The 24,891-nt window shown below is 48.1% G+C and overlaps 2 protein-coding genes across 3 annotated transcripts in view; one reads left to right on the top strand and one right to left on the bottom strand.

The window, feature by feature from the left end:
• Positions 1 to 24,891, top strand: part of LOC135920595 (mucin-3B-like) — a 213,580-nt gene that overhangs the window by 86,004 nt on the left and 102,685 nt on the right. For both annotated transcript variants that reach the window (XM_070536202.1, XM_070536201.1), the window contains exon 4: positions 778 to 1,007. In XM_070536202.1, the coding sequence (XP_070392303.1) occupies positions 778 to 1,007 (230 nt within the window). The remainder of the gene's footprint in view (positions 1 to 777; positions 1,008 to 24,891) is intronic.
• The window catches only part of LOC135920594 (acetylcholinesterase-like), a 230,232-nt gene that overhangs the window by 181,537 nt on the left and 23,804 nt on the right, over positions 1 to 24,891 (bottom strand). The gene's annotated exons all lie outside the window — the stretch shown is intronic.

The following is a 24,891-nucleotide window of genomic DNA, read 5'->3' as shown; positions in this document are numbered from 1 at the left end:
TACTAGTTCGCTATTGCAATCGGTGCTTCGCCTTACGGGCGAAACTCCGACTTTTCTTTTACATAATGAAAAATATAGGCATTCAAAAACTGTACTTTTGAGTGCTGTGTCGCACCTGGATCTGGAAGAGGCACAGCGAATACGTCAAAACTTTTTAATATGCATTCAATTTGCCTCTAGTGCCAGTTACAGCTTTGTGCCTCAAGAACATTTGTCCGCTTTGTAGCCCGCACATTGCAACGTATGCCGTCAAGGAAACGTTTTCTTATTGCGACGGTTCAGTTTAAGCGGTGGGCTTGCGTTCTTCCCCGTCTTTGCCGACTGCGGGTACTTGTGTGTAAGTGGCGCGTGCTTCGTCTCATGGCGCGTGAACCCTTGTGCATTGTTACTCAGCCCTTGAGCCGCCATGCGGTGTTAACACCAGCGATTTATCGAAAATGCTATCGCGGCTGTAATACTGCTTAGGGGAAGGCAGGGGCTCACGGCTAAAGTCCCGATGATCGGTTAATACTTTTACCGCTCAGACTACCTTGCATGTTACTCGCCTTCAGAGGCGTGTGCTAAGTGACGTAATGTCCATGTGGAATGCATTCATGCGTTATGCATCTTAGCACCTTGCACAATAGGTTACTCCGTCTCGCAGGATGCAGAATTATTTCAAGATGTCATTCATAAGTGGTACAACTTCGGCGTGTCAAGAACTAGATCATTTTATTGAAATTATTAGTTTTCCGTGTTGTGCCTTTGTATTTATTAGGGCTTTTTCCTTTCATGCAGCCACTTCGTACGATCTTCTGCCTCCTACCAACAGATACTTGTTCACGATTGACAACAGCGGCGTTCACGAGTATGTGGAGAGCATCATCAGCAGCAGGAAGTTCATCGAAAGCGTCCGGCTGATATATAAGGTTTTACCTATAAAAGGATGTGGCCTGTTCGAGGAGCTTTCCTCTGCCGGAAGTACCTACACTCCAGCCGAGGTCACCTCACTTAAATCCATATACAAGGTGCGTACATTGTAATAAAGCAATTACAGAATCATGTGGACTTGCTTGTAGAAGCGGTCCCTAGGACGTAGAGCTATTCAAACGTCTTTTTATTCCAAACTACTTGCATCAACTTTACGTAACAAGTGACGCAAGCAGATGACGGCGAACTGCAGCGTTGTTTGAAGCGCCCAATCAAACGCTCTCCTTGTTTATAGAAGCTCACTTTGCTTTCAGAGGCCATAGCACCAACTGGCTTCACTATTCTTTCCGATCTAATTCGCTGAAAAATGACGAGAAGCGCACAGAACTGGAGAGGGCTCCGGTGGAACCCAGCTACGGCAGTGTAAGGAAATATCCTGATGAGGAGGGTGGTGGCGGCGTTTGCGATCAGCCCGCTTCCTCTTCAATAACTAAAGACGGCCGATCGAAAGTGACTACACCATGCAACGCAAGCCTAAAAAGGCCGGTAAAACAGATCTTGCGCGAAAAAGAGCTGGCAGAGCGATTTTGTATAGGTGCCGAAAGGAATGAACAACGCTATACTGCTTCACACACAAAAAAATATTAATTATTACGAAAAAGATGCATTCTTCCCGGCAGCTCCCTGTATATAGCGCTAGAGCGACTGGCGGGCACGCATCTTAAATTTGTTTCGCAACGGGACACTCTCTGGCTATACGAAATAAAAGTTTTTCTTTGGCATAATATGCACCTTTAATGTGTACACGTCACATTGGCGTGGACCACTCTCGAGCTTTTGTGAAGTAGCACGACAGATAGGCGAAGTGGGCGTAGGCCGAAAACATTTTGTCCAATCGAGGAAGGCTAAATGTAAGAAAGGCGCACGATCGAAAAGTTTTTTTGGTTTCGGCTAATCATGCACAATTAGTGTATGCGCGTGTTATCAGATGCAGAGACTTCACAATTTTCGTGATGTCGGTGACAGATAGCTGAAGTGGGGCATCTCTGAAAAATTGTTTACCAATCTCCAGGCGGGCTGATTGCAGAAATAAAGTAGAAATAGTAAAGAATAGATTTGCGTGGTAGTACTCCTTGAGTCATAAATCTGGCAAGATTGCTGCGTGTGTCACAATTAAATGCTTTACTTCTATTCAGCATGAGAAGGCTGAAAAGATCGCATAAATATGAACAGTGGCCACCAGTGCACGTGGTATTGAAGCGCTTCGAAAGGAATGCAAACAGAGGGGCTCAATTTTAGAGCGCATCACTTACTCGCCCTTTCATGCGGCAAGCGTCGGCGGCGTTACCTTGCCGTCCTCGAAACCGAGCGAGGGAGCACAGAAAAAGGATGAACGAGCGAACACGGAGCGCAGATGAAAGACGGCGGCAGCAAAGAGAGCGTTAGGAGGAAAGCGGAAGACGAGGGTGCAGCGGAACCAAGAGACCGGAAGGCGGAGGAGGACGGTATCGCGGAAGCGCGAGGATGAAAGCGTAGCGCCGTGGACGACTGGCTTTCCGGTGACGATGGCTTCATGATGGCGCCCGAGTAGCGCGCGCCGTCTTCTTGGAAACAAAGCGCTGCATGAGCGGTGGTCTGTCTTCAGCTGCCGCTGTGAATTCCACCCAGGCGTCACGATTAGCGAGGCAGTCGCGCCACGCTTCACTCCCTTTGCAACGCGCCGGACGAGACTGGTTGTCTGCGCCAGCCAATATGTCGCGAAATGAAAACACGTATGCAGTTGCAATGAAATTTCGCATTAGGGAGTATCGTAATCCTCGGTAAATTTCCGTTAGTAACGACCACACAAAGCCAACAAGCCAAGAAGCCAAGAAAAGGTGTGGTTGTAAATTAAATGTAGAAATTAGAGAATAAAAGGGAAATAGAGCTGGACGAACCGGGTACGTTATCGTCGGTGGGGTAGAACCCACAAATTTCGCATGGAGCGTGCGATGCCCTACCTATGGCGCTAGAAATGCGTAGGTGGCGGGTTCGGGCCCCACCAATGAGAATTCATCTTTTTGTCCACTTTCAGTTTTCGTTTTAAAGTATTAGCATTCTTCGAGTACCTCAGGCACTTTCCAGCTACACCTGTGTTTATGTGTTTGTCCATCTACGTAAGTCTGTCTGTATTTCTCTATCTAATTGCCTGGCGTAGGTATTAAGTTCCAGTAGATGTATACTTCTGTAAAACCAGTTTGTGGGTGAGTTCCTCACTTATTGCAGGCATAACAGCAGCGCCAAAAAAAAAAACACGCAAAAGAAAGGAACGCTCACAGACACGTACAATCACTGCACTCAAAACTGATTTTGTTCCATGAAAATAAGTTGAATATAAAGGATGCGTCCCGTGTGCGCGTTTGTAGGCAAAGAACGCGTGCCACCAGAACACCCCACAAAATATGTCTTATCTTCTTGCTCAGAAAAGGTCCCAATTCGAACCATATAACACAATTGACGTGTCACTAATGCAATCACAGCCCTTTCTCTTTATATGGCAGTCTTCTAGTAGCTCTCGTGCGGTCTGGCTTTTGCCCCCTACCTAATTTATATATTTGCACTCACAAAATGCGGCGAACTCTTCTTCGAGGAACTGCAGTGCTTTACCAAGCGCACGTCTTTGCATTTTTCTAAATTACGTTGGTGCTCCCTCAGCCCATCGTTCAGGCATCTGCCTGTTTGTCCTACATAGGCTTTTGCACAGGACAGCGGTATCTCGTTTACCACTCCTGACTGGCACCACACATAGAGCCTGGCATGTTTTTTCCACATCCGCCTTTTGCGGATTCCTTGCCGGAGATTCGGGGGCATAGCTTTGATATTCCGGAGCGCAAAACAGGAGCGGTACCCCAAATCTGTCCACAACGTTCTTCAGGTTGTGTGAAATTTTGTGAAGGAAAGAAGCTTATAAAATTGTGACCGGAACTGGCACCCTACCAACAGAAAATTTCGCACAACCTGTAGAATGTTGCGGGCACGTTTTATATCTAACAAGCGGAGAAAGACGAGGCCGCCTTTGACGAAAATAGGTCCTCGTATCGAAACGTTGGCCAGCCTTTCTGAGGCACCTTCTCCCTGTTTATAACATTTATACTCCAGTGTGCTATTCCATCGGTCAAGCGCCTTTCTTGATTTAATTCCAGGCAATGTTATTCGTTTTCGAAGCAAAGGAAAGTGACCTCCTACAAACTAAAAGGTGTTTGATTCGGCTGTTGAGGGAACGCTGCGGGTAACCGCCCGATGCTTGCGTCGACGGTTACGCATATGTGACGTCACGAGACTGAAATAAATACACATTGCAAAAGTTTTACGTTATAGGGCCCTAGGTGTGGGCCACTCTTGAATGAACGTCTTTCACGTCAACTTGTGTAACTATGCATGTGCACTGGTAAAGTGCCACTCTGCAGTCTCGAAAAAGACAATGTATGATGTTCCATACGCTTTGTTCCATACCTCAAAATGCTGATTTATGCGCAGGAAACAAAGGTATAGCCATAGTACTAGTAATTCCTTTTTTAAAGGCTGCAATGAACCTTTAGTTGTGGATAGCTTATCAAACCAATTACTCTTACTGCTATGCTAAGTAGCTTAGCAGGCACATGATGATCTTTTGTTTCTGTAAGTAATGTATTTTCCACATCCAGGAATAAAGGTGTCCAAGGGCGCTATAACTTAAAGTTCTTCCAAACTTTTCTATTCCAATTATACAATCAGCCGTCAACAATTGGTAATAAAATTTTTGGACCCCCCCCCCCTCCCTTTACCTATCTGTCAGGCGACGTCACGAAAACAGCGATAGCTCCCCATTTGATATGAGGTAAACAGACTGTTTATGCATGATTTGACTGAGAAAAAGTAAAATAGCTAATGATTTGTGATTCGACGCCTTTTCGCTATTGGTCCTCGGCTATTTGTCGAGAGTTTTTGGGCTGCACTCACTTCACCTGCCTCTCACACGACGTCACAAAACCGCAAAAACTCACCGCATCAAAGTGATGTGTACGTGTTAAAGATGCATTATAACAGGCCGAAAATACTTGAGTTTTCTTCTGAATAGCTGTAGGCTTATTTCGAAAGGAATAAAAAATGGCTGCCGTCGATCGCTCAGGCAATGGCTAATTGGATCAGGCAATGGCTAATAATTTTTGCGTGGCCGTGTAACATTTTCGAGCACTTTCGGCACGTTTACGTACTCGTTCTGCCAACTCTTCTTTGCTGTGGATCCGTCTTAGCGTTATTATTAAAGGGACACTAAAGCGACACAATCAATCAGTTTGGACTAATGAAGCATTGTTTGAGAATCATGCAGGCAGTCATTTCAAAACGTAGCTTGATTATTTGACGAGAAAATCAGGGTCCAAGTATCAGTATTTGAATTTCGCGCCAAAACCCCAGCGCCGGTACGTCAGCGTGACGTCACGGATTCGAAAGTATGTTTTCGCATTTGGACCGCGTTGGCTGTATAAAGGCACCCGAAATTTGCCACGTTTAATATTTGGTTCCTTTAGAGCATAATGTAGTCAATCTGTACCGCTATATGTCATTAGCCGGCCCTAGAAGATGCCATCAAAATCCAAGATGTCACAGCGCCTAGGTGCGGGAACTTAAGTAGGCGTCACCACCCGTATTTCGTTCTTGTGCCTTTCTGGCTTACCAAACGCGTTGTCGCTGTAAGAGTGGTGTTTTTCGTGTTGTAGAACGCTAATTTACTGATGCAGAAGACATAATTTATCGCTGTAGTGTCCCTTTAAGCTTCATTTGCATGGCGTCGCGATTGTCGATGAGCCACCGCAAGCTAACTAAGGGAAAGAGGACCGATCGCAGACGCCGGCACCACCCTCTTCATCCACTTATCGATTTTCAGTGCTGTCGCTCAGTCCCATCGAACCGCCCTCCACTTGAGCGTGCTCCTCGTCTCTTGTGAGCCAATTAGATAAGACAAGCCGCACAGTGCAGGCAATATTGTTCGTTTTTGAAGTAAGCAAAGGAGTACGCATTTGGGCTGGTTGGTTCATGATTACGAGCAATAAAAACAGCGCTAAACGACGGGACAAGTGAAGGGACACAGACAACGGCGCTGACTAACAACCAAAGTGTGTTTATTCCGTCAGTCAGCATATATATGCTCCGCCGCTATCTGAAACCACAGAATCTACAGGATAGGGCATGCGCAGGGGGAATGCAATTAATGTGATAAGAAGGCAATCTCCTTTGGAAGGAGAGAAATGGACGGGAGGCTTACACATGCATCACCACTAACGTGAATGTGGAAGGCTTCGGATATAAGGCGTGCGCGGTCATCGCGATATTTTGACAGGTAGGTCACATCTTCGAAAGATGGCTTGCAGCCGCATTCATTGCAATGCAGTGACAACTGACTATCTTTTGCTCGTTTTTGAAATTTGTTTGAGTGCTCGCGCATGCGGTCATTGATGCTCCGTTTGGCCAATATAAAAACACATAGATGAAAGAGGAATCTTATAAACCACACAGTCACAACAATCACCAGCAAACTTCTGTCTGTGCTGCTTTTTACAACTTTTCTTGTTGTTATTGCTTACCCTATTGACTTGGTGGCACAGGCTACCTAACTTATTTTTGGCAGTAAATAGCAACTTGACGCCTGCCCTACTGACAACCTTTTTGAGGTTGTGCGCAACCTGGTGAACATATGGTATTACCGCAACCACTTGCCGTGAGCGATTCTCGGACAGAGCAGCTGCCGACTGCTTTCCTTTAAGGTTCGCTACGAGGCTTTCGGCGATGCTGGTCAAAAGTGGTACCGAGAACCCTGCGAGCTTCAGTCTGGCTACTTGCTTTTCGAAGCTTACATCCACTTGGTGGTCACATGACCGGATAAGGGCCGCCTTCATGCAGGAACTTGCTATACCACGCTTGACTATCTTTGAGTGCGCGGACGAAAAGGGAAGAAGGTGCTTATGAGACCAAGGAGCGTAACCCCAACATACATGATTGCTTGAGAACGTTAGCTCCAAGTCTAAGAAACGGAGTTTGTTGTCTGACGGATGCTCCGTGGTCAATTCGAAAGAATCTAGAACTGTGTGGAACAAGTCAAATATTATAGCAGCAGCAGGCTGCGCGTCAGTGGCGTTAGTATTGTAAAAAATTAGAAAGTCATCGACGCATCGCATCACTTTTACAGTGCTTGTTTGGCTGAGCTTAGTTACAAGATTGCGGTCATAGCTGGCTAATAAAATGTCACTAAGAACAGGGGCTATACATGAACCGATTCACACACCTTTCTTCTGTATAAAAAGCTTATCCTCCATTGAAACGAAAGTGGAAAGCATATAAAACCTTAAAAGCTCTAAAAACTTGTCTGGACAAGACGGAACTGCTCAGCCTCGTCAGGACAGCTGCCGGTAGAGCAAGAACAGATGAAGCTGACAGATGCATCAGAGAAGGTGTCGACTGCCTGCCCCAGCAGGTCAAAAAAGGCAACACAGTTCGGCTCCGCACAGCAGTGACCGTCCTTCGAAATGCGGGGCTCAAGCTGCTCCTATCCGACAAAGAAGGCGGTTTTGTCGTGATGCCTGGTGACCTGTACAAGAGCAAAGCTGATTCGGCCATTCTAGGCAACTTCAAGGAAGTGCATGGGGTGGCTCCTGCGAAGGTCAAAACAAAGGCTGTTCAGCTCTACGAAAAAGCCGGACTCTCCAAGTTGGCCTCCTCCATAAAGGCCTGCAAGGAAACCAGCCTTTCGGTGTTTTTCAGTGCCAAGACGCACAAAGAACTGTGCCCGTTTCGGGCCATTGTTTCTGAGCGTGGAACCTGGCAACGACAATTGGGAGTGTTCCTGCAAAGGTTTTTGTGCCTCCTCGACATTGATGACCCCTTCCTCATAAAGACGCCAGGTACTGTCTCCACCTTCCTCCGTGAGGAATGTGCAGAGGCTGTCCGAGCCTTTTCCGTGGACATCAAGGACTTGTACTACTCCTTGCCTCAAGATGATGTATGCATTGAAGTCGGCCATTGCATAGACAAATATGGCGTTCTTAGGTTTCAGAATGCATGTGGTATCAACGTCGACAAGTTTTTAGAGCTTTTAAGGTTTTATATGCTTTCCACTTTCGTTTCAATGGAGGATAAGCTTTTTATACAGAAGAAAGGTGTGTGCATCGGTTCATGTATAGCCCCTGTTCTTAGTGACATTTTATTAGCCAGCTATGACCGCAATCTTGTAACTAAGCTCAGCCAGACAAGCACTGTAAAAGTGATGCGATACGTCGATGACTTTCTAATTTTTTACAATACTAACGCCACTGACGCGCAGCCTGCTGCTGCTATAATATTTGACTTGTTCCGCACAGTTCTAGATTCTTTCGAATTGACCACGGAGCATCCGTCAGACAACAAACTCCGTTTCTTAGACTTGGAGCTAACGTTCTCAAGCAATCATGTATGTTGGGGTTACGCTCCTCGGTCTCATAAGCACCTTCTTCCATTTTCGTCCGTGCACTCAAAGATAGTCAAGCGTGGTATAGCAAGTTCCTGCATGAAGGCGGCCCTCATCCGGTCATGTAACCACCAAGTGGATGTAAGCTTCGAAAAGCAAGTAGCCAGACTGAAGCTCGCAGGGTTCTCGGTACCACTTTTGACCAGCATCGCCGAAATCCTCGTAGCGAAACTTAAAGGAAAGCAGTCGGCAGCTGCTCTGTCCGAGAATCGCTCACGGCAAGTGGTTGCGGTAATACCATATGTTCACCAGGTTGCGCACAACCTCAAAAAGGTTGTCAGTAGGGCAGGCGTCAGGTTGCTGTTTACTGCCAAAAATAAGTTAGGTAGCCTGTGCCACGAAGTCAATAGGGTAAGCAATAACAACAAGAAAAGTTGTAAAAAACAGCACAGACAGAGGTTTGTTGCTGACTGTTGTGACTGTGTGGTTTACAAGATCCCTCTTTCATGCAAGCGTTTTTTTTATATCGGCCAAACGGGGCGTTGCATCAACGACCGCATGCGCGAGCACTTCAACAAATTTCAGAAACGGGCAAAATATAGTCAGTTGTCACTACATTGCAATGAATGCGGCTGCAAGCCATCCTTCGAAGGTGTAACCTATCTGTCAAAATATCGTGATGACCGCGCACGCCTTATATCCGAAGCCTTCCACATTCACGTTAGTGGTGATGCATGTGTAAGCCTCCCGTCCATTTCTCTCCTTCCAAAGGAGATTGCCTTCTTATCACATCAATTGCATTCCCCCTGCGCATGCCCTATCCTGTAGATTCTGTGGTTTCAGATAGCGGCGGAGCATATATATGCTGACTGACGGAATAAACACACTTTGGTTGTTAGTCAGCGCCGTTGTCTGTGTCCCTTCACTCGTCCCGTCGTTTAGCGCTGTTTTTATTGCTCGTAAGCAAAAGAGCCCTCCTATGAATAAGGAGAGTTTTTGATTGGCCTTTTTAGCCAACCCAGCGGGTGACCGGCAGATGCTTGCGATGGTGGTTGTGCATATTTGACGTCAAGAGATTGGAATAAAAACATATTGGAAAGGTTTTACGTTATAGGGCCCCAAGTTGTTACGATGTTTCTTGATGTGGACTGGTGTTCAGGATTTCTGTGGTCAATTTTATCCAATGCTGGGGTGCGATCGCACAAACAGCTCGCTTTTCTGTTCGTTCGGTCTGGCTGCGACGTCACAAAGTGGGCCGTCCGTAAGATTTGTGAGAACGGGAGGGACAGCACAGCCAATAAACGAGCGAGCCCAGCCCCGGAAGTTTGCGACACCAGTTTGGGCTTCGATCGGGGGCAATATCTTAAGCGCAGAATGTTTGTGATGCTTTAATAATTAAACACGTAATATAAGAAAAAAGTTCTTACTGTTGCAACATATAATCTGCCTCGGAAATTTCATGCGAGAAATGGAAACTAATTTAAGCGGTATTACTTTAGTTTAGTCCGCTAGGTGGTATCGCACACACCAAAACAAATTGGCGGGAGCGCGCAGTTCAATTGGCGATCACTGTTCATCGACAGCGAATCGTTATGTCGGCGCACAAAAATGTAAGACTTGGCCCGCACGTGTCGCCACATCAACGCGACCTGTTGGTCGCGTTCATGGAGGGCCACCCGTACCTTGTGCGGACATCGTGCGCGCTGACCCAAGACTGCACGTTCGAGCGTAGGCGGCAGCTCTGGAGCGAGCTTGCCGCCCTGCTGAACGCAGAAAGCCCTGCCACGAAGACAGCGGAACAATGGCAGGTGTTTTGCCGCCGCAGCTTCCGCAAGTCAAAGGTGACTGCGAGGAGTGGTTCTGTTGCTCGCGATATTTACAATGCTGTCCGTAATTGCACCGGCACGGGTAGAGGCCGCCTGCCCGGCCTTCGTGGCCGTGTCCTCAATTTGGCTGGCACCTCCAGGGTGACGGGAGTGTGCGAGCCTACTATAAAAGATGAAAGCGTGCCAAAAATGGCAGATGGTGAGTACTTTCGATCATGGTATTTAATGTGTAGAGCGTTTTTCTTGACATGAAGCCGGCAGTCTCGTCCGGACTGAGTCCTTCAGGCTGTTTCATCGCTATGAGCGTCCTGTCGACACAGGCTACTACACCGGGAATGCGGCCGCGATCCGCAAAGGCCGCCTTTGCACAGGCCTTGCCGGCCGTTGTCAACGGGAAGCTCACCCAACCTTGTTGCTGGCCCACCACGGTTATTGCTTCCGCAACTGCGTGAATGCTCTCGCTCACGGAAGCCTGCCCCATGGATACGAATTCTTCGCTGCCGATGGATTTTGAAAGCTCCCCGTCGCGAAGAAACGGAGAGCACAAAGCACTTTGTCTTGCGTCGCGATGCCACCGATGGCGTCTACCAATTGCTCGCAGAGCCACAGTGCTCTTCGAGACCCTGAAGTGCTCGCGGAACTCTTCCTCTGTAAGCTCGTCAAATGCGTCAAGAAAGATGCGTCGCCGAGGCAGCCCGAGAGACTCCAAAAGCGCGACAATAGGAGCGGCCATCGTGACTAGTGAGCGCCAAACCGCCGAACAATAAGCGCGATTCTCTGAGCACAACGTGAAACCGTGAGCATTCTTGACAAACGCGCTCACATAAATCGAAATTTAAAAAAAAAAACAACGCTATATTTATCACTGCGCAGGCACAACATTTAATTTCACTGTGATCACAGTTGTTTTCAATAATTAACATCGCTAACGTTTTCATCTCGAAAAAATGGACCCCCGCCAGGGCCAGCCATGTTCGGCGAGCGCCGACATTATGAGCAGACGACAGGTGCATCGTCTCCTACTAGCGCTGCTATGGCAACGGCCATTCATTCTTCGAAACGAATGCCCTTGTCGACCGTTCCACGATAGCAGCCGATTCCACTCGGTTTTAGAATGATTGACAGGCGTGTGACGTAAGCGCATATTGTGGTCCCGCCCCGGAGCAATGACGGCCGCGAACAAACGCGCGGGCGCCAACGAATCACGATAGGGCAAGCGAGAGAACGGAAAAGCGAGCTGTTTGCGCGATCGCACCCCTGGGCCGAATCCTATAACGGTTCGGAATACGAACCGTTCGCTTCGCCACTTACGTCACTTCATGTGCCCCTCCCAAGCCGGCGGTGCAAGAAGGGGAGGACGCGACCAATAGATGAGAGGGTGCCGCCTCTGAAGTATACGTCACTATATGACGAGCTAATCGAGGAATTGCAGAATGTTTCTGCTTGCTAAACAAATGTAAAATATAAATTAAATAATATACGCCAAGTTTTGAAGTATAAACTTGTGGTGCCGGGCGTTTACGCAATGCAGAAGTAATTTATTAATGTCATTCTTTTTCATTCTCAGCCCACAGGCGGTATCGTAAGCGTAGATGAGTTGGCCACGGAGTTGGCAGAGCGCAGCGCTATGTCGTCTGCTACCAGGAGCTCGCACGATGCATGCAACAGGAACGCACTGCCAGCACTTCTCAAGTAGCTAGCGCGACAACACCGTGAACTGGTTCTTAGGGACACCTTTACTAGCCGACTATATCAATTTTCCTTCTTTTTTCGCCCTTCGTCATCGGCTCGGACATGACTCGCTCGCCGCCGCGCTGCCGCTATCCCTGCGATCTGCCCCACGGCGCGTCCCGTGATAGAAGCAGTGGAACTTAAATCGAACATTATGGTATACGGGCCCTGCATTGTCTGCGCGAAGTCAAATCGAAGAGTGTGGTGCTGATGGTGCGCGCTGTGCCGTGAAATTGAGAGACAGAGTATGGCACTACCGAACTAGAGAAAAAAGGGCAGCCAAATAAGAGAGCTCCACAATACCTTCCCGTCCTGACTGTACAGTTTTATCAGCCGAACGAAGGAAGCGCTGAACCAGCCTAGGTTGAACCCTTCTGATTGCTGAACGGCAATCTGTGAGCTATTCACACTGGCGATAGCACTGGGAATTCGATCTCACCATGCAAATATCTCCTTAGCATTGACTTTAAACTGCGGTCACGGCAAAGCTGACCCAGCCCTTCAACCGGCCAACACAGTAATTGCGAGAGCAACTTTGTGGACAATGCCGGCAGCAGAGATCTGGGCAATTCCGATGAATGCTTCGCGTCCGACTGAGCTCTGGGAGCTGCAGGCCGGTGGCGATGAACCGCAGCGTGCAATATTCCTTCCTCTGCGTGGAATGGCTACTCGCACGCTTGCAGCCGAGTCTCTTCCATTTGATAGCGTAGCCTGCTAAAGGTCTACTTAGAAAGCCAGCAAGGGCGATGCAACTCATTATCCGTCACTTCTTCGAAAGCGTATCGCATTTCCAGCCGAGGTCGACACCGAAAGAGCAACGCCAAGCAGACGACGCAGGCAAGTAATAGCCTCCGGAGCAACCAACGCACGCGCGCGCGACGCCCGCGTGTCTCCGGGGACGCGCGACCGGCGCGCGCGGCCAGGGTCACAAGCCAACAGCCAAGCCACAGCAACGGAACCCAAAGCGGACTACCCCTTCGCCGGTTCCTACGACCGGTTCGCTTTGAGGATTATTGACAGATGCGTGACGTATTCGAAAATTGCGATACCGCCCCGCTGCCTCTGATGACCTGTGACGTAATCGAAATTTTGGCCAATCAGGTGAGGCCAAAGGAACGGTTCCCCAACCGAACCGTTACAAGATTCGGCCCCTGAGCGGTAACGAGTGCAGGTCACATGGGTTCCTGAAGAACAGCAGCCTCAAGCAATCGCTGGCTGCACCACAAATGTGCCAATTATGTGCTGCATTTCAATGAACGCCTTTCACGCCAACGCTTCGGTGAGCTGCGCCATGAATGCACTCGGTATGTGCCACTCTTCAGTGAAGCTGTCGCTAAGTTGGGACACAGAGTATGCACCACTGGGCGTGCGGCCAAGCGAGGTAACAATTCTCAGCGTTCGCAGGCACCGGCGTGCCACGCTTCTCGTGTCAAACACCAGGCACGGATTTCTCCGCAGCACCGCTAGATGGCACAGACTGTCCACAAAGAGCAGTCAGAAAGGAGCCCGCTTGGTGTATAAGCCATTTCTCCGCTTTAGCTCGCACCACCACGCGATTCATTTCCTGTGCCATGCGCAGGCTTCGTGGCGGCGGCTCTAGCTGGCTGCGAGTGTTCTTAGGGAAGCGCGGAAGAGGACTGCTGCTGCAATACAGGCCTCATACTTAAGTCGTTTCGGCGGTGGCAATACGCAGTGTCGCCATATTGATTCAATGCTAACGCATTGCCATCGACAGTCATCGTGAGGTGAGTTATGGCGCAGTTCATCATTTTGGAGATTGAGATTTGAACCACAGATAATTACCGCTGTGCTTTCCTTGGCTTCATTGCCTGTTGGCATTAAATGGTCGTGACTGACAAAAATCGAGCTCGTATGTCTTTGCCTTCTCGCTCATTCGCATTGAGGACCTCGAAACTGGCAGCCTTCGTGTCATTAGATAGCATATAAAGGGTTATTAGCCAGGTGCGCGCTCTAGAACCTTCACGTGTTACGCGACATCATCGGGCAAAAGAGGGAAATTCCACATCAGGGGTGCGATCGGAAATGGTTGTTCGGCGCGTTCATTCGGTTACCGGCGCGCGCGATTGGCCTACTCCGCGCCGACGTCGCCTGCCGCGGGGCGCCGCCCCGTTTTTGGTGACGTCAAAATGACGACACGCTCCTGTCAATCATCGGCCCACCGAGCATTTCGTCCGAACGCGACGGGAGTTGAGAAGTTTGGAGCGATCATACGGCTTCGCATGGCGCGTCTGGTGGATTGGATTGGATCCAACAGGTGGCGTTTTCGGCTGCGGAATGGCACAAATGGCACGTTTGAATCCGATCCATAGTTTAATTCTAGAAAATGGCGCTTCTGTTGGAAGCTTCGGTTGTTTCGCTGGCGTTTCTAGAGGAAGGAGGGGAGTGGGGGGGGGGCGAAACGCGTTTTAAGAAATGGCAGAAAGTGCATTCCGGCGTCGTTTTTGTTTCTCGAAACAAATAATTCGTTGGTTGTACAGAGAAATCGACAACATCATCGGTGCCAGCGAGCCACTGGGATGTTGTGGCTGCCTCTTGAAAAGCGCGCCACTCTTCCCGTCGTTTTTTTTTTCTTTTTCCTTCTCGCTGTGCGCGACACCACCTAGGGACGACGCAAAGAACCTAATAGTTATAAATTGCAGTAGTCACACGTACTGCTATTTGAAAACGTGTTTGGGCTTGAGAAGAAAAAATACGTTTTTTTAGACAAAGATTTCATTCAATTGGAAGACGAGAAACATTTGGCTTTGTAGTATACTGTTTGCAAGCCGACGACAAACGACGGAGGTAAACTTCCGGGGAGAGAGAGATTCTTGTTGGAAGGAAAAAATTCGGGTAAAGTGCAGCGCAGTAATTGTCTCTCAGATGAGGACAACTCAACCGCACAGCACAAAGGGGGGAGGGAATTGAAAGAAGTAGGGTGAAAGAGATGCGGCGGTGGCCTCCCGAAAAGCGCGTGGGCAAGTTGGCGGCCTTCGCTTATGTGGCGCGGTGACCCGCCTAGTCGTGGTGAAGCAGAGCTTCCTGTGCGGCGAGAGCCGCGTCGCACATCTGTCGCACGTTGCCGTCGATGGATGGGCACTGGACGAGCAGGGCACGGAGTGCAGCCGCGAGAGCGGCTATGAGCGCGTCCCTGGGGTCGCTACTCGGAGCGGCTTGTGGACCGCGTAACGGCTGAGTAGCGGTCGTCTGCGTGTTGCGGCCTCGCAGGGCGTCACTGTAGGATCGGCCCTGCGGGGTGCGAGATGCGGATGGAGTGGCCGTAAGTGCGGCCGATGTGGCGCCGGCCAGCTCCAACGCTTTCTTGCGCGAAAGGGGCCGCTCGGAAGATGACAGCAACACGGCCGCCTTTCTCTCGCGCTGCCACTCAAGGCAGCTCGGCTCAGTTGTCGCGTGACGACCGCCGCAATTAATGCACCGTGGCTTCTCTGCGGGGCAGTCTCCAGTGGTATGCGTGTCACCGCAGCGGAGGCAGCGGGCGTCGCGGAAACAGGTGGCGCCGGCATGGCCGAAAACGCCGCAGCGGTCGCATTGGAGTGGTCACCGCTTCCTGATTGGCTGCTCTCTCCACCCCGCTGTCAGAAATTTTGCATACTGCAACTTTGTGACGTTGCAGCAACTGAACAGAACGCGTATCGAACAAAATATCTCCGATCGCGCCCCAGCTTGTCACGGCTCTGAGTGGCGCAAGCTAACGCTCGCAGGGCTAGATGTAGTACACATAAATATAAGCAAGGGGACGGATTGACGGCCTTCGCTGTAGCACAATTCGTAATGAAAAGGTTGTTGGTTCGGTCCTCACAGCCGACAGGTTATATTTTTCTTTACTGTCATTTCTTCTTGATTTTTTTTTACATGTCACTATCAACAACAGCCGATTACCCCTACGGTTTCCTTGGCTTTGTTGGTGATTAGATATTTTTCGACGTCGAGATACGTTTACCATACTGTAAAATAAAGTTGGCTGGTTTAGGGCAAAATGGGCCTGTAATATGTCACCGATTCCTTTCCGTAAATAAAAAAGGGAATATACTGAGAACGGACGGCCTGTCCGGCAGAGACGGTAACACAAAAAGCGAGCACTTTCGTGTCTGGAAAATGTAAGATTCTGTATGGTGACGCCGTACTATACGTTCCAAGCCTTAATAAACAGGTTCTACGTGTATTTAGAAAACGGAAGGGGCTGTATGGTGAAACAGTACTATATGGTCCAACCGTTAAAATACAGATGCTTCCGGTATTACGTTTTACAGCGCATATTGGCTGTTTCGAGAACGTACTATCGTTGGACGCAAGTGGTAAAGCCCGGCCGAGCCTCGACTTGATTGCATCGCTGTGCTATCGCCTGGATCAGCCGCACTAAGATCGGCGTTGGGAAAGCGCATGCGCGGCTCACGCTTTCCAGCGCTCTCGAACTCAGATGATAGCGCGGCTCATCCCGGCACATAAAATAAACCGAGACTTCAAGCGTGTCCGCTATTCTGGCTAACCGGGGCGGTTTGGGGGGATTACCGGATGGTCAGGGGCCTAAACTTGAGTGGCCCGAGCGGTGCAGCTGCTTAGTGTTGTAGAGCTCAATCAGACAAACGCACAGCTAAAATTGCAGTAACCTACTTTATTCTGCTTCGCTGCTGGTGCAAATTTTCGGCAGCGGCGCAACTGTGTTACCAATTACGCCGCTGTCGAAACCTTAACCCCAGCTAAGAAGAATATAGTAATTGACTCTGTGTTTAGGTGGTTAAGCTTTGCACCACAAGCTGGCACCACCAATCTGGCCGCTCAATCTGGCCGCTCAAGACCATCCGGTAATCCGCCCAAACCGGTTTGCCTGTATAGCGGACACGCTAAAGGTCTCTGCTATATACATCCCGTAGCAATGCGAATCCATTTACGCTCATCGTCCTTGGCATTTTCGTTCCCGATAGTAAATTCCCTTTAATGCAAATGCCGCGAAGGTAACTATAGTAGCAGAAGCTATATTGTGAAAATATTCAGAAAATAGAGCTCTCTGGCCAACACGTTGACATAGCTGAAAAGTTGAGAAATCTTTGTGTGTGTGATATGAATGAACGGTATATCACTTAATCAAATAGCTGAAAAAATGCCGTCGTCAAATTGTTTTGCACAGTTAAGCATGTTTATTTTCTTCAACTACACGTCTTGGACAGTTTCTTGGCAAAAGTTGTTCTTAACGTAACATCTTTGCAAGGATAAATTTGATGCTACTAGGAGAAACGAAAAGTTTTCGTGAACTTCCATCCTAAAGAGCGGGAATAAAGTATAATCACAGAACAGAACAAGGGTAACCTTTGGGTTAGAAAATCATGAACATGGGCAAATATTGTTGGAAGAGACGTTGCTGTACCCAACATTTGAACAAGGGTTCTTGTCATCCGGTCAGGAAGTGTTTTCCTTGGCAGTGTTCTTGTGTGCGCATTGCTCACTCACCCAAATCCTCATTGGGGGAGAAGCTCTTGCATATCGTGTAGGTCAAGACAAGCCTCAGTGTTAAAATAAAGGCCCGAAAGGCGTGTTTAGCAGTGATTATGATGAAGTAGGTAAGGGCACTGCTGTCAGTTCCTACAAAGAGTAGGGATGACCCAACAAAAAAGCATCGACACATGTAAGCAGGCAATAATGCAGTAGACTTAGCTTTCCCAGAAAACAACCTAGTAAGTAAGATAAAGTATTTGGACCTTCGGAAAACAAACAATGAACAAATTAGAAAAAAAACACGTTGTATCACGATGCGTTGTATCACGATGGTTAAGATTAGTGTAGATGTCAAATGAAGGCAAATATTATGAATACACATTTGTTAGGCGGTAATGAAAAACAGGGAATGACCAAATAATAAATAAATAAGCAATGACGTCAAAATAAAGTGAGTGTGAGTTTGGCTATAACATAAAAATAAACATCATAAACAAATACGAATAATGAAAATTTCAGGCAAGACGATAACCAGCTGCAAGATTGCGAAAAGTTGCGCTGTTTATACTCATGCCTTAGTTGATGCTTTCAATTTCCTTCCTTCTAATTCTTTTTCCTTTGTATATTGTATTTCTGTATTACTTGGCCATAAAAAGGAATCATTTATCCAACAAATGTTATGTTCATATGTTGTTCGAAGATTGCTTTATTTTAATGGGCTAATATGATATGGATAATTCTAAAGTGTGGGCATTCATTCAGCAGTACCATCTGCAGACGTAAGGCTAAGATTTATTGGTCTCAATGAACATCTGTTCCTTACAAAGTATTTGTATTTATTTTCACGCCAGTTTATTCACAATATATAGGTTCGCAGGAGTTGTAGCAAACTACATTACATTTGTTGCAGCAATCAATAGTGAGGTTTGTTAACAATGAATGACGAAAAAGCTGCATTCTACTGTACTGACCCATACCATCCGAAAAGCCCACTAAAACTGCTGTACATACACACAATGATTATATTTCAGATTTCCTCTCTTGGTGTTCATTATGTTATTTCAACCCAAGGCATCGAATTAGGGGAATACGGGGATAACGGGGCTGGATTCTTTTGTTAGAACACCAACCATGCTTTTCTTTACTGTCGCATTCCAACAAAAAAGGGGCAGTTTTTGAGGTGGTCGATGGCGTATAACAAAACTCATGACATTCTATGCACCAAATTGTTGTCGACAAGGTGTCATGCACACAGATTCACTCTGTCATGCAAAATGACATCCTGCAGTCGAAGCTGCTGCAAACTCGCCAACCTTAGAAACAACACGGTGGAAGGCAAAGGTGGTAAATTTGGCGAAATAATACTAATTATCTCATTTTGGTGTATAGTTAATACTCATCGATCATTCACCTACGTTGTTCGCTCTCACGCGAGTACACCCATGCTAATATATATATATATATATATATATATATATATATATATATATATATATATATATATATATATATATATATATATATATATATATATATATATATTGACACACGGACGTTAACGGCTGGTACGCTTGCTTGAGCGGGCGGAAGGGACACGTGAACGCAAGGTGCAGCACACACAACATTCATTCGATTTGGACTTTTAACTACAGGAACACAGGGTAACTTTCGACACTTATGGCACACAGAATGCGTCCTCCCTTGCTAAGCTTTACGGATGCACTACCGCGTTTACTAATGTCCGTGCGGCGATCGTCTATACGCTATAGTAGGGGCACTTACAGTACTGGTTCTGTTCAGTATGGATATCGGCGTCCTCCGGTCTGTGGTCCGCCGTTGCGATCTGGTCGTCTTCAGTCGTCGCTGCCGTCCAGCGTCACCGATGCCCCGACCGACGTGACGAAGGCACGGTCGCTGAGGAGCTGTCGTACTCCGGCGGAGCGGGGCTCGTGCTGGCTGGCGTTCCTGGTGCGCGCCGGCCCAGCTTAGTTCTCTAGACGGGACGGTGACTGGCTGTAGCCAGCCTCCGCGCGTCTACGTTCAGCGGCACAAACGCTGACGTGTCGTGGCAGGTAGGTCCGGGCCAGTGGTAGTTCCGGGGATGTCCGACATCTGCTCGCCGAGCCTGGTACTCGGGTTGGACGTCGATGTGTCGCCTAGGAACTGGGGCAGGACCCGGAGAGGAGATCTCCGGCCGTCTTCTCCTGGAACGCTGCGCCCTGGCCACCACGTCCTTTTCTGCGCGCGCCCCTTCTCCAAGATGGCGGCTCCACGCGGTCGCTGCACTCCTTCTTCCTCGTCTTCTTTCCTTGTTTATGCTTGTCACTCCTCACAACAGCCCCCCTGTTTTCCGAGTTTTCGTCCACGAAAACTTCACTCACTCTTCGTCACCTCTTCGGTTTACGCGGACACTGCACTTCACTTCACCACACCACATGTAACTTCCCTTCGCCGTTTCTTCCTTCACACCTCACTGCACTACACCGCAGTTCACTACACCCACACACACATCACGCAAGTTTCTGCCGAGTCTTAACACTACGTCAATGTCAACAGTGCCACCATTCACACACCACTGTTCTACTTTGGCAGCGGCACCTTTTGGCTCCATAAAAGATCACTCTACTCATAAAATCCGCACCCACGTTGTCGCTCCCTATAGTATACTGCACCGAGAAGTCATACTCTTGTAACACTAGGCTCCAGCGCATGACTTTGGAGTTCTTTACCCGGTTTAGATACTCTAGTGGCTGATGATCAGTTTGCACAACGAACTGAGTCCCATATAGATAAATATGAAATCGTTTGACAGCCCACACTAAAGCGTAACTTTCCTTTTCTACTGTAGCGTAGTTTCTTTCCCGGTCATGAAACTTTCGGTTTGCATAAAGGACAGGGTGCAATACACCATCAGCCTCCTGTAACAGCACAGCCCTCACACACCTTTCGATGCATCTGTTCGCAGAACGAACTTTTTGTTGAGATCCAGTGCCCTCAGAACCGGAGGTTCTGCCATACATTTCTTGATTCGTTCAAATGCGTGTTGATGACATTCTGACCAGGGCAATATACTTGGAGCATTCTTTTTCGTGAGATCGGTAAGGGGACTCACTATCTCCACGTACTGAGGGATAAACTCTCTATGGTAGCCCGTAAAACATAAGAAGGATCTCAGCAGTTTCTTATTCACTGGTCTAGGAGCACTCTGGATCTTCTCTAAGGTGTCTGTATGGGTCGCGACGTGGCCCATGCCCAACGTGTGACCAAAGAATGTAATTACATGGAACCCAATTTGACATTTGTTCGGTTTAACTGTGATCGCCGCCGCGCAAAGCCTATCGAACACTTCCTGCAACGTTTCCAAGTGTTCCTTCCAAATATCTGTCGGTACTAAGAGGTCATATATATAGTGTTCCACATTGTGCAGTCCCTGAAGTACTATTCGCGTAAGTTTAGCAAACGTCTGTGCAGCAGTCTTGAGTCCAAATGGCATAAACCTGAATTGAAATAACCCCCGCGCACATGAGAAGGCTGCTTTTTCTTTCGATTCCTCGTCAAGGGGTATCTGCCAATACCCTTTAGTTAGGTCCCGCTTAGAAAAAAAGTTTTCCGTGGCAACCTTCGCAAAGACCACATCCACTCGTGGTATTGGTTCTCAATCATTCACCAACACCTTATTTCGGCGCTGAAAATCGACACAAACTCTGTTCGACCCGTCGGGCTTATTTAGCATCACCAGAGGTGAATTGTACGTAGAGGTGGAACGCTGGATCACTCCTAATTTTAACATCTGCATAATTTCGTTATCTATGTCCTCTTGCACCGCTAACGGGAGAGGATACTGCTTCACATTGACTGGCTTGTCAGCTGTTAATCGAATGCTGCACTTGAGCACTGTCATCTTGCCCAGGAGGTCCGAGAATATCTCATCGAACTCTTTTAGCACTGTCTGCAGTTCTTCTCTTTCCACCTCACATAAAGTGGGGTTTATCACCACCTTCTCTCGACCCGTTGATTTCTTGCTGCTGTACGTTGGGATTTCTGCTTCGTGTGAAGTTTCAGCATCCGATTCTGTGATGACCATTCCTGCAACTTCCTCTACATTTTCTGGTTGTCTCAACTCATATCTTTTCAGCATGTTGACGTGAAATACTTTTCTTCTTTCTCCGATTTCTAATTTGTAGTCTACGTGACTTACTCTCTTGCTGACACTAAATGGTCCTTTCCAACTCATGGGGAGCTTGTTAGTGTCGTTCAGAAGTAGCACCAGTGCCATGTCCCCAACCTGAAGAACTCGTTTCCGGCTTTTCTTATCATAATATTTCTTGTACGATGCCTGGGCTTCGGAAAGACTCCCTCTGGCGATGCGACAGGTTTCTTCTAGCCTATCTCTCAATTCCAATAGATAGACATACGAGGACTTTTGCTCTTCTTACTATTTCGTGTTCGACCACATTTCCCGCAAAACCATCAATGGTCCCCTCACCACTCTGCCATAGATTAGCTCGAATGGCGAAAATCCAGTGCTAGCCTGCGGCACTTCTCTATATGCAAACAGGAGTGAAGGTAGATAGCGATACCATTCCTGGGGTTTCTCTTGACACACCTTGCGTAACATGCTGTTGAGCGTGCCATTGAACTTTTCTACCATCACGTTACACATGGGGTGATATGGCGTCGTCAAGAGGTGTCGTAGAGACAACAGTCTGCAAATGTCTGTCATCAATTCTGATGTGAAATAAGTTCCTCTATCCATCAGTATTTCCTTCGGGACTCCATACCTAGTAAACATTTCTACCAACGCCTCAGCAATTGTTACCGTGTCCACCATTTTTAATGGGACAGCGTCAGGATATTCAGTGGAAACATCCACCATCGTGAGGATGTACTTGTCTCCATTAATTGATGCTGGGTTAATAGGGCCTACAATGTCCACTGCGACTCTCTGGAGAGGTTGCTCAATAATAGGCATAGTCCCTAGAGGTACCTTTGATACCAATCTTTTTGGTGTGGTTCTCTGGCATATGTCGCAAGATTGCACAAACCGTTTAATGTCACTTTGCATGCACGGCCAAAATAATTCTTCTGATACTCGGCTGGTCGCCTTTCTTACTCCTTGATGGCCAGCGATTATAGTGTCGTGCGCCAACTCGAGGACTGCTCTTCGTAAACTCATTGGCACTACTATCTGTCGTGTTTCTCTTCCATCGTGAGTTCTGGCTATTCGGTGAAGTAATTCTCCAACCTTGTCAAACTTATGTACGACCCGGATCTTCTTATTCTGAATCCATTTCCCTAACATTTCAAAATAATGTCGCAGCGTACTGTCCGCTTCTTGCCTTTCTTCACTTACGTCACGGTTATTTCGATGGTAGTGCCTGATGTATTCTTTATACCGACATCTTTCCTATCCTGGTTCCTTGTGCTTTTCTCTACTGACAATATGCTAGCTTCTCTGGTATACATATCCGAACTTCTTTCGTTGTCTTAGCCACCGGCTTCGGTGAATTCATGCTCCGTCCTACTTGTAATTTGGATACTGGAAAAACTCCAGAGGGGATCTGGATCATCCACTCTTCTAACTCCTGGCACATTCCCAAGAATGACGTCGTAAAGCGGTTCTTTGACGCACCGGGCTTCAATCCAACCGCAGTAATAAGATGTCAAGAGCAATACACGAGCCATAGGCATTCGCCGTACTGTACCATCCGCCAATCGAACATGTGTTTCTGTACCGGTGATATCTCTGTCCGACACCATGGATTGCCTTACCAGAACAATGTTGGACCCAGTGTCTCTGAGTACAGACACTTTTCATCCCTGCAGCATTCCGACTACTACAGGCATCGAGGTTTCCGGGTCTTCTGACCTCGGAGCCGTCGTTGACAGAGCTTGCCTTGTCGCTGGACTCCTTCTGTTCCTTTTACGTCCTTTCGACATCACTGTGACTCACTCTCAACAATGCAGGCAGTCTTATTCTCTGGCTTAGCTCGGCAGGTTTGTATTGTATATCCAGGCCGCCCGCACAACTCATAATTCAACGTCGAACTGCGAGTGCGACCCAAGGGACAGTTCAGAGCCCGATGCCCTATCGTGTCACACATAAAACATTTGATTGTGCTTCTAGTCTGTTGTCTCTCATCTGGTGTCTTTTTATCTTCCTTCCCCTTTTCCAAATTCTTTTGGCCTTGAGCTTCTATATAGCGGTCAGCGTGTTCAGATAATTCCGCCACCGTCCTCAAATTGCGCTCTTTCAGGAATATTGCCACACCCTGATGACGTGATCCTAGGAACTGTTCTGCAATCATGTTGTCCCTCAAGTCTTCAAATGTCTTCTCTATGTTAGCCATCTCCAACCAACGATCAAAGTAGTTGGAGATTCGAGCGGCGAATTGCTGGCTCGTCTCATTTTCGTGTGGCTTGGAGTTTCGGAATTTATCCCTGAAACCTTAGGTCGTTAGTCTGAAGCGTTGTAGGAGCGCCTTCTTCACCTTGTCGTAATCTAGTGCGTCAGACGCGGACATTCGGCTGTACACGGCCAACGCTTCCCACACGAGACACATACTCAATACCGTTGCCCAGTCACTCTTCGGCCAGCCTTGTCCAGTTGCTCGCTCGAAACGCTGCATGTAGGCATCTAGGTCATCTCGCCTTTCGTCAAAAGGGCTGATAAGCTTTTGGGGACACACTGTCGCTATTCTCTCAGGTAGCACATCTGTGCTATTTCCTGCCTCTTCTCCACTGTTACTCAAGCGCAGCTGCATTTACTTTTCCGTAACCTCTTTTTCCAAAATCAAGTTCCTATATGCACGCTCATCCGTAGCCTTCGCTCTCTCCTCAGCTGCCTTGGCTCTCTCCTCAGCTCCCTTCGCTCTCTCCTCAGCTGCCTCGGCTATCTCCTCAGCTCCCGTGGCTCTCTCTTCCTCTTCCTTCGCAGCCTCTCGCACCTCTGCGCGTTCTCCTGTTAATCGCTTCTGTTCCTCGCGATACAGTGCTATAATGGCCTAAGCCGACATGCCCGCGGCACTCCCTGCTGTCATCAAACGCTCAAGGTCCATTCCGCTGGTCAAGACACCCCGAGGCACGTGACGAAGTTAAAGGGATCCTGGCAGGCTCGCCAATGTTGTCACGCATACGTTAACGCCTGGTACGCTTCCTTGAGCAGGCGGAAGGAACACATGAACGAAAGTTGCAGCACACACAACATTCATTCGATTTCGACTTTTAACTACAGGAACACAGGGTAACTTTCAACACTTATTGTACACAGAATGCGTCCTCCCTTGCTAAGCTTTACGCACGCACTACCTCGTTTACTAACGTCCGTGCGGCGATCGTCTATACGCCCTAGTAGGGGCGCTTGCATTACCGCTTCTGCTCGATGTGGATATCGGCGTCCTCCGGTCTGTGGTCCGTCGTTGCGATCTGGTCGTCTTCAGTCGTCGCTGGCGTCCGGCATCACCGATGCCCCGGCCGACGGGACGAAGGCACGGTCGTTGAGGAGCTGTCGCGCTCCGG

Source organism: Dermacentor albipictus, chromosome 3 (assembly GCF_038994185.2).
Source record: "Dermacentor albipictus isolate Rhodes 1998 colony chromosome 3, USDA_Dalb.pri_finalv2, whole genome shotgun sequence".
Classification (NCBI taxonomy): Eukaryota; Metazoa; Arthropoda; class Arachnida; order Ixodida; family Ixodidae; genus Dermacentor; species Dermacentor albipictus.
Note: the sequence above shows the minus strand (reverse complement) of the source record. Positions and strands in the feature narration are given on the sequence as shown.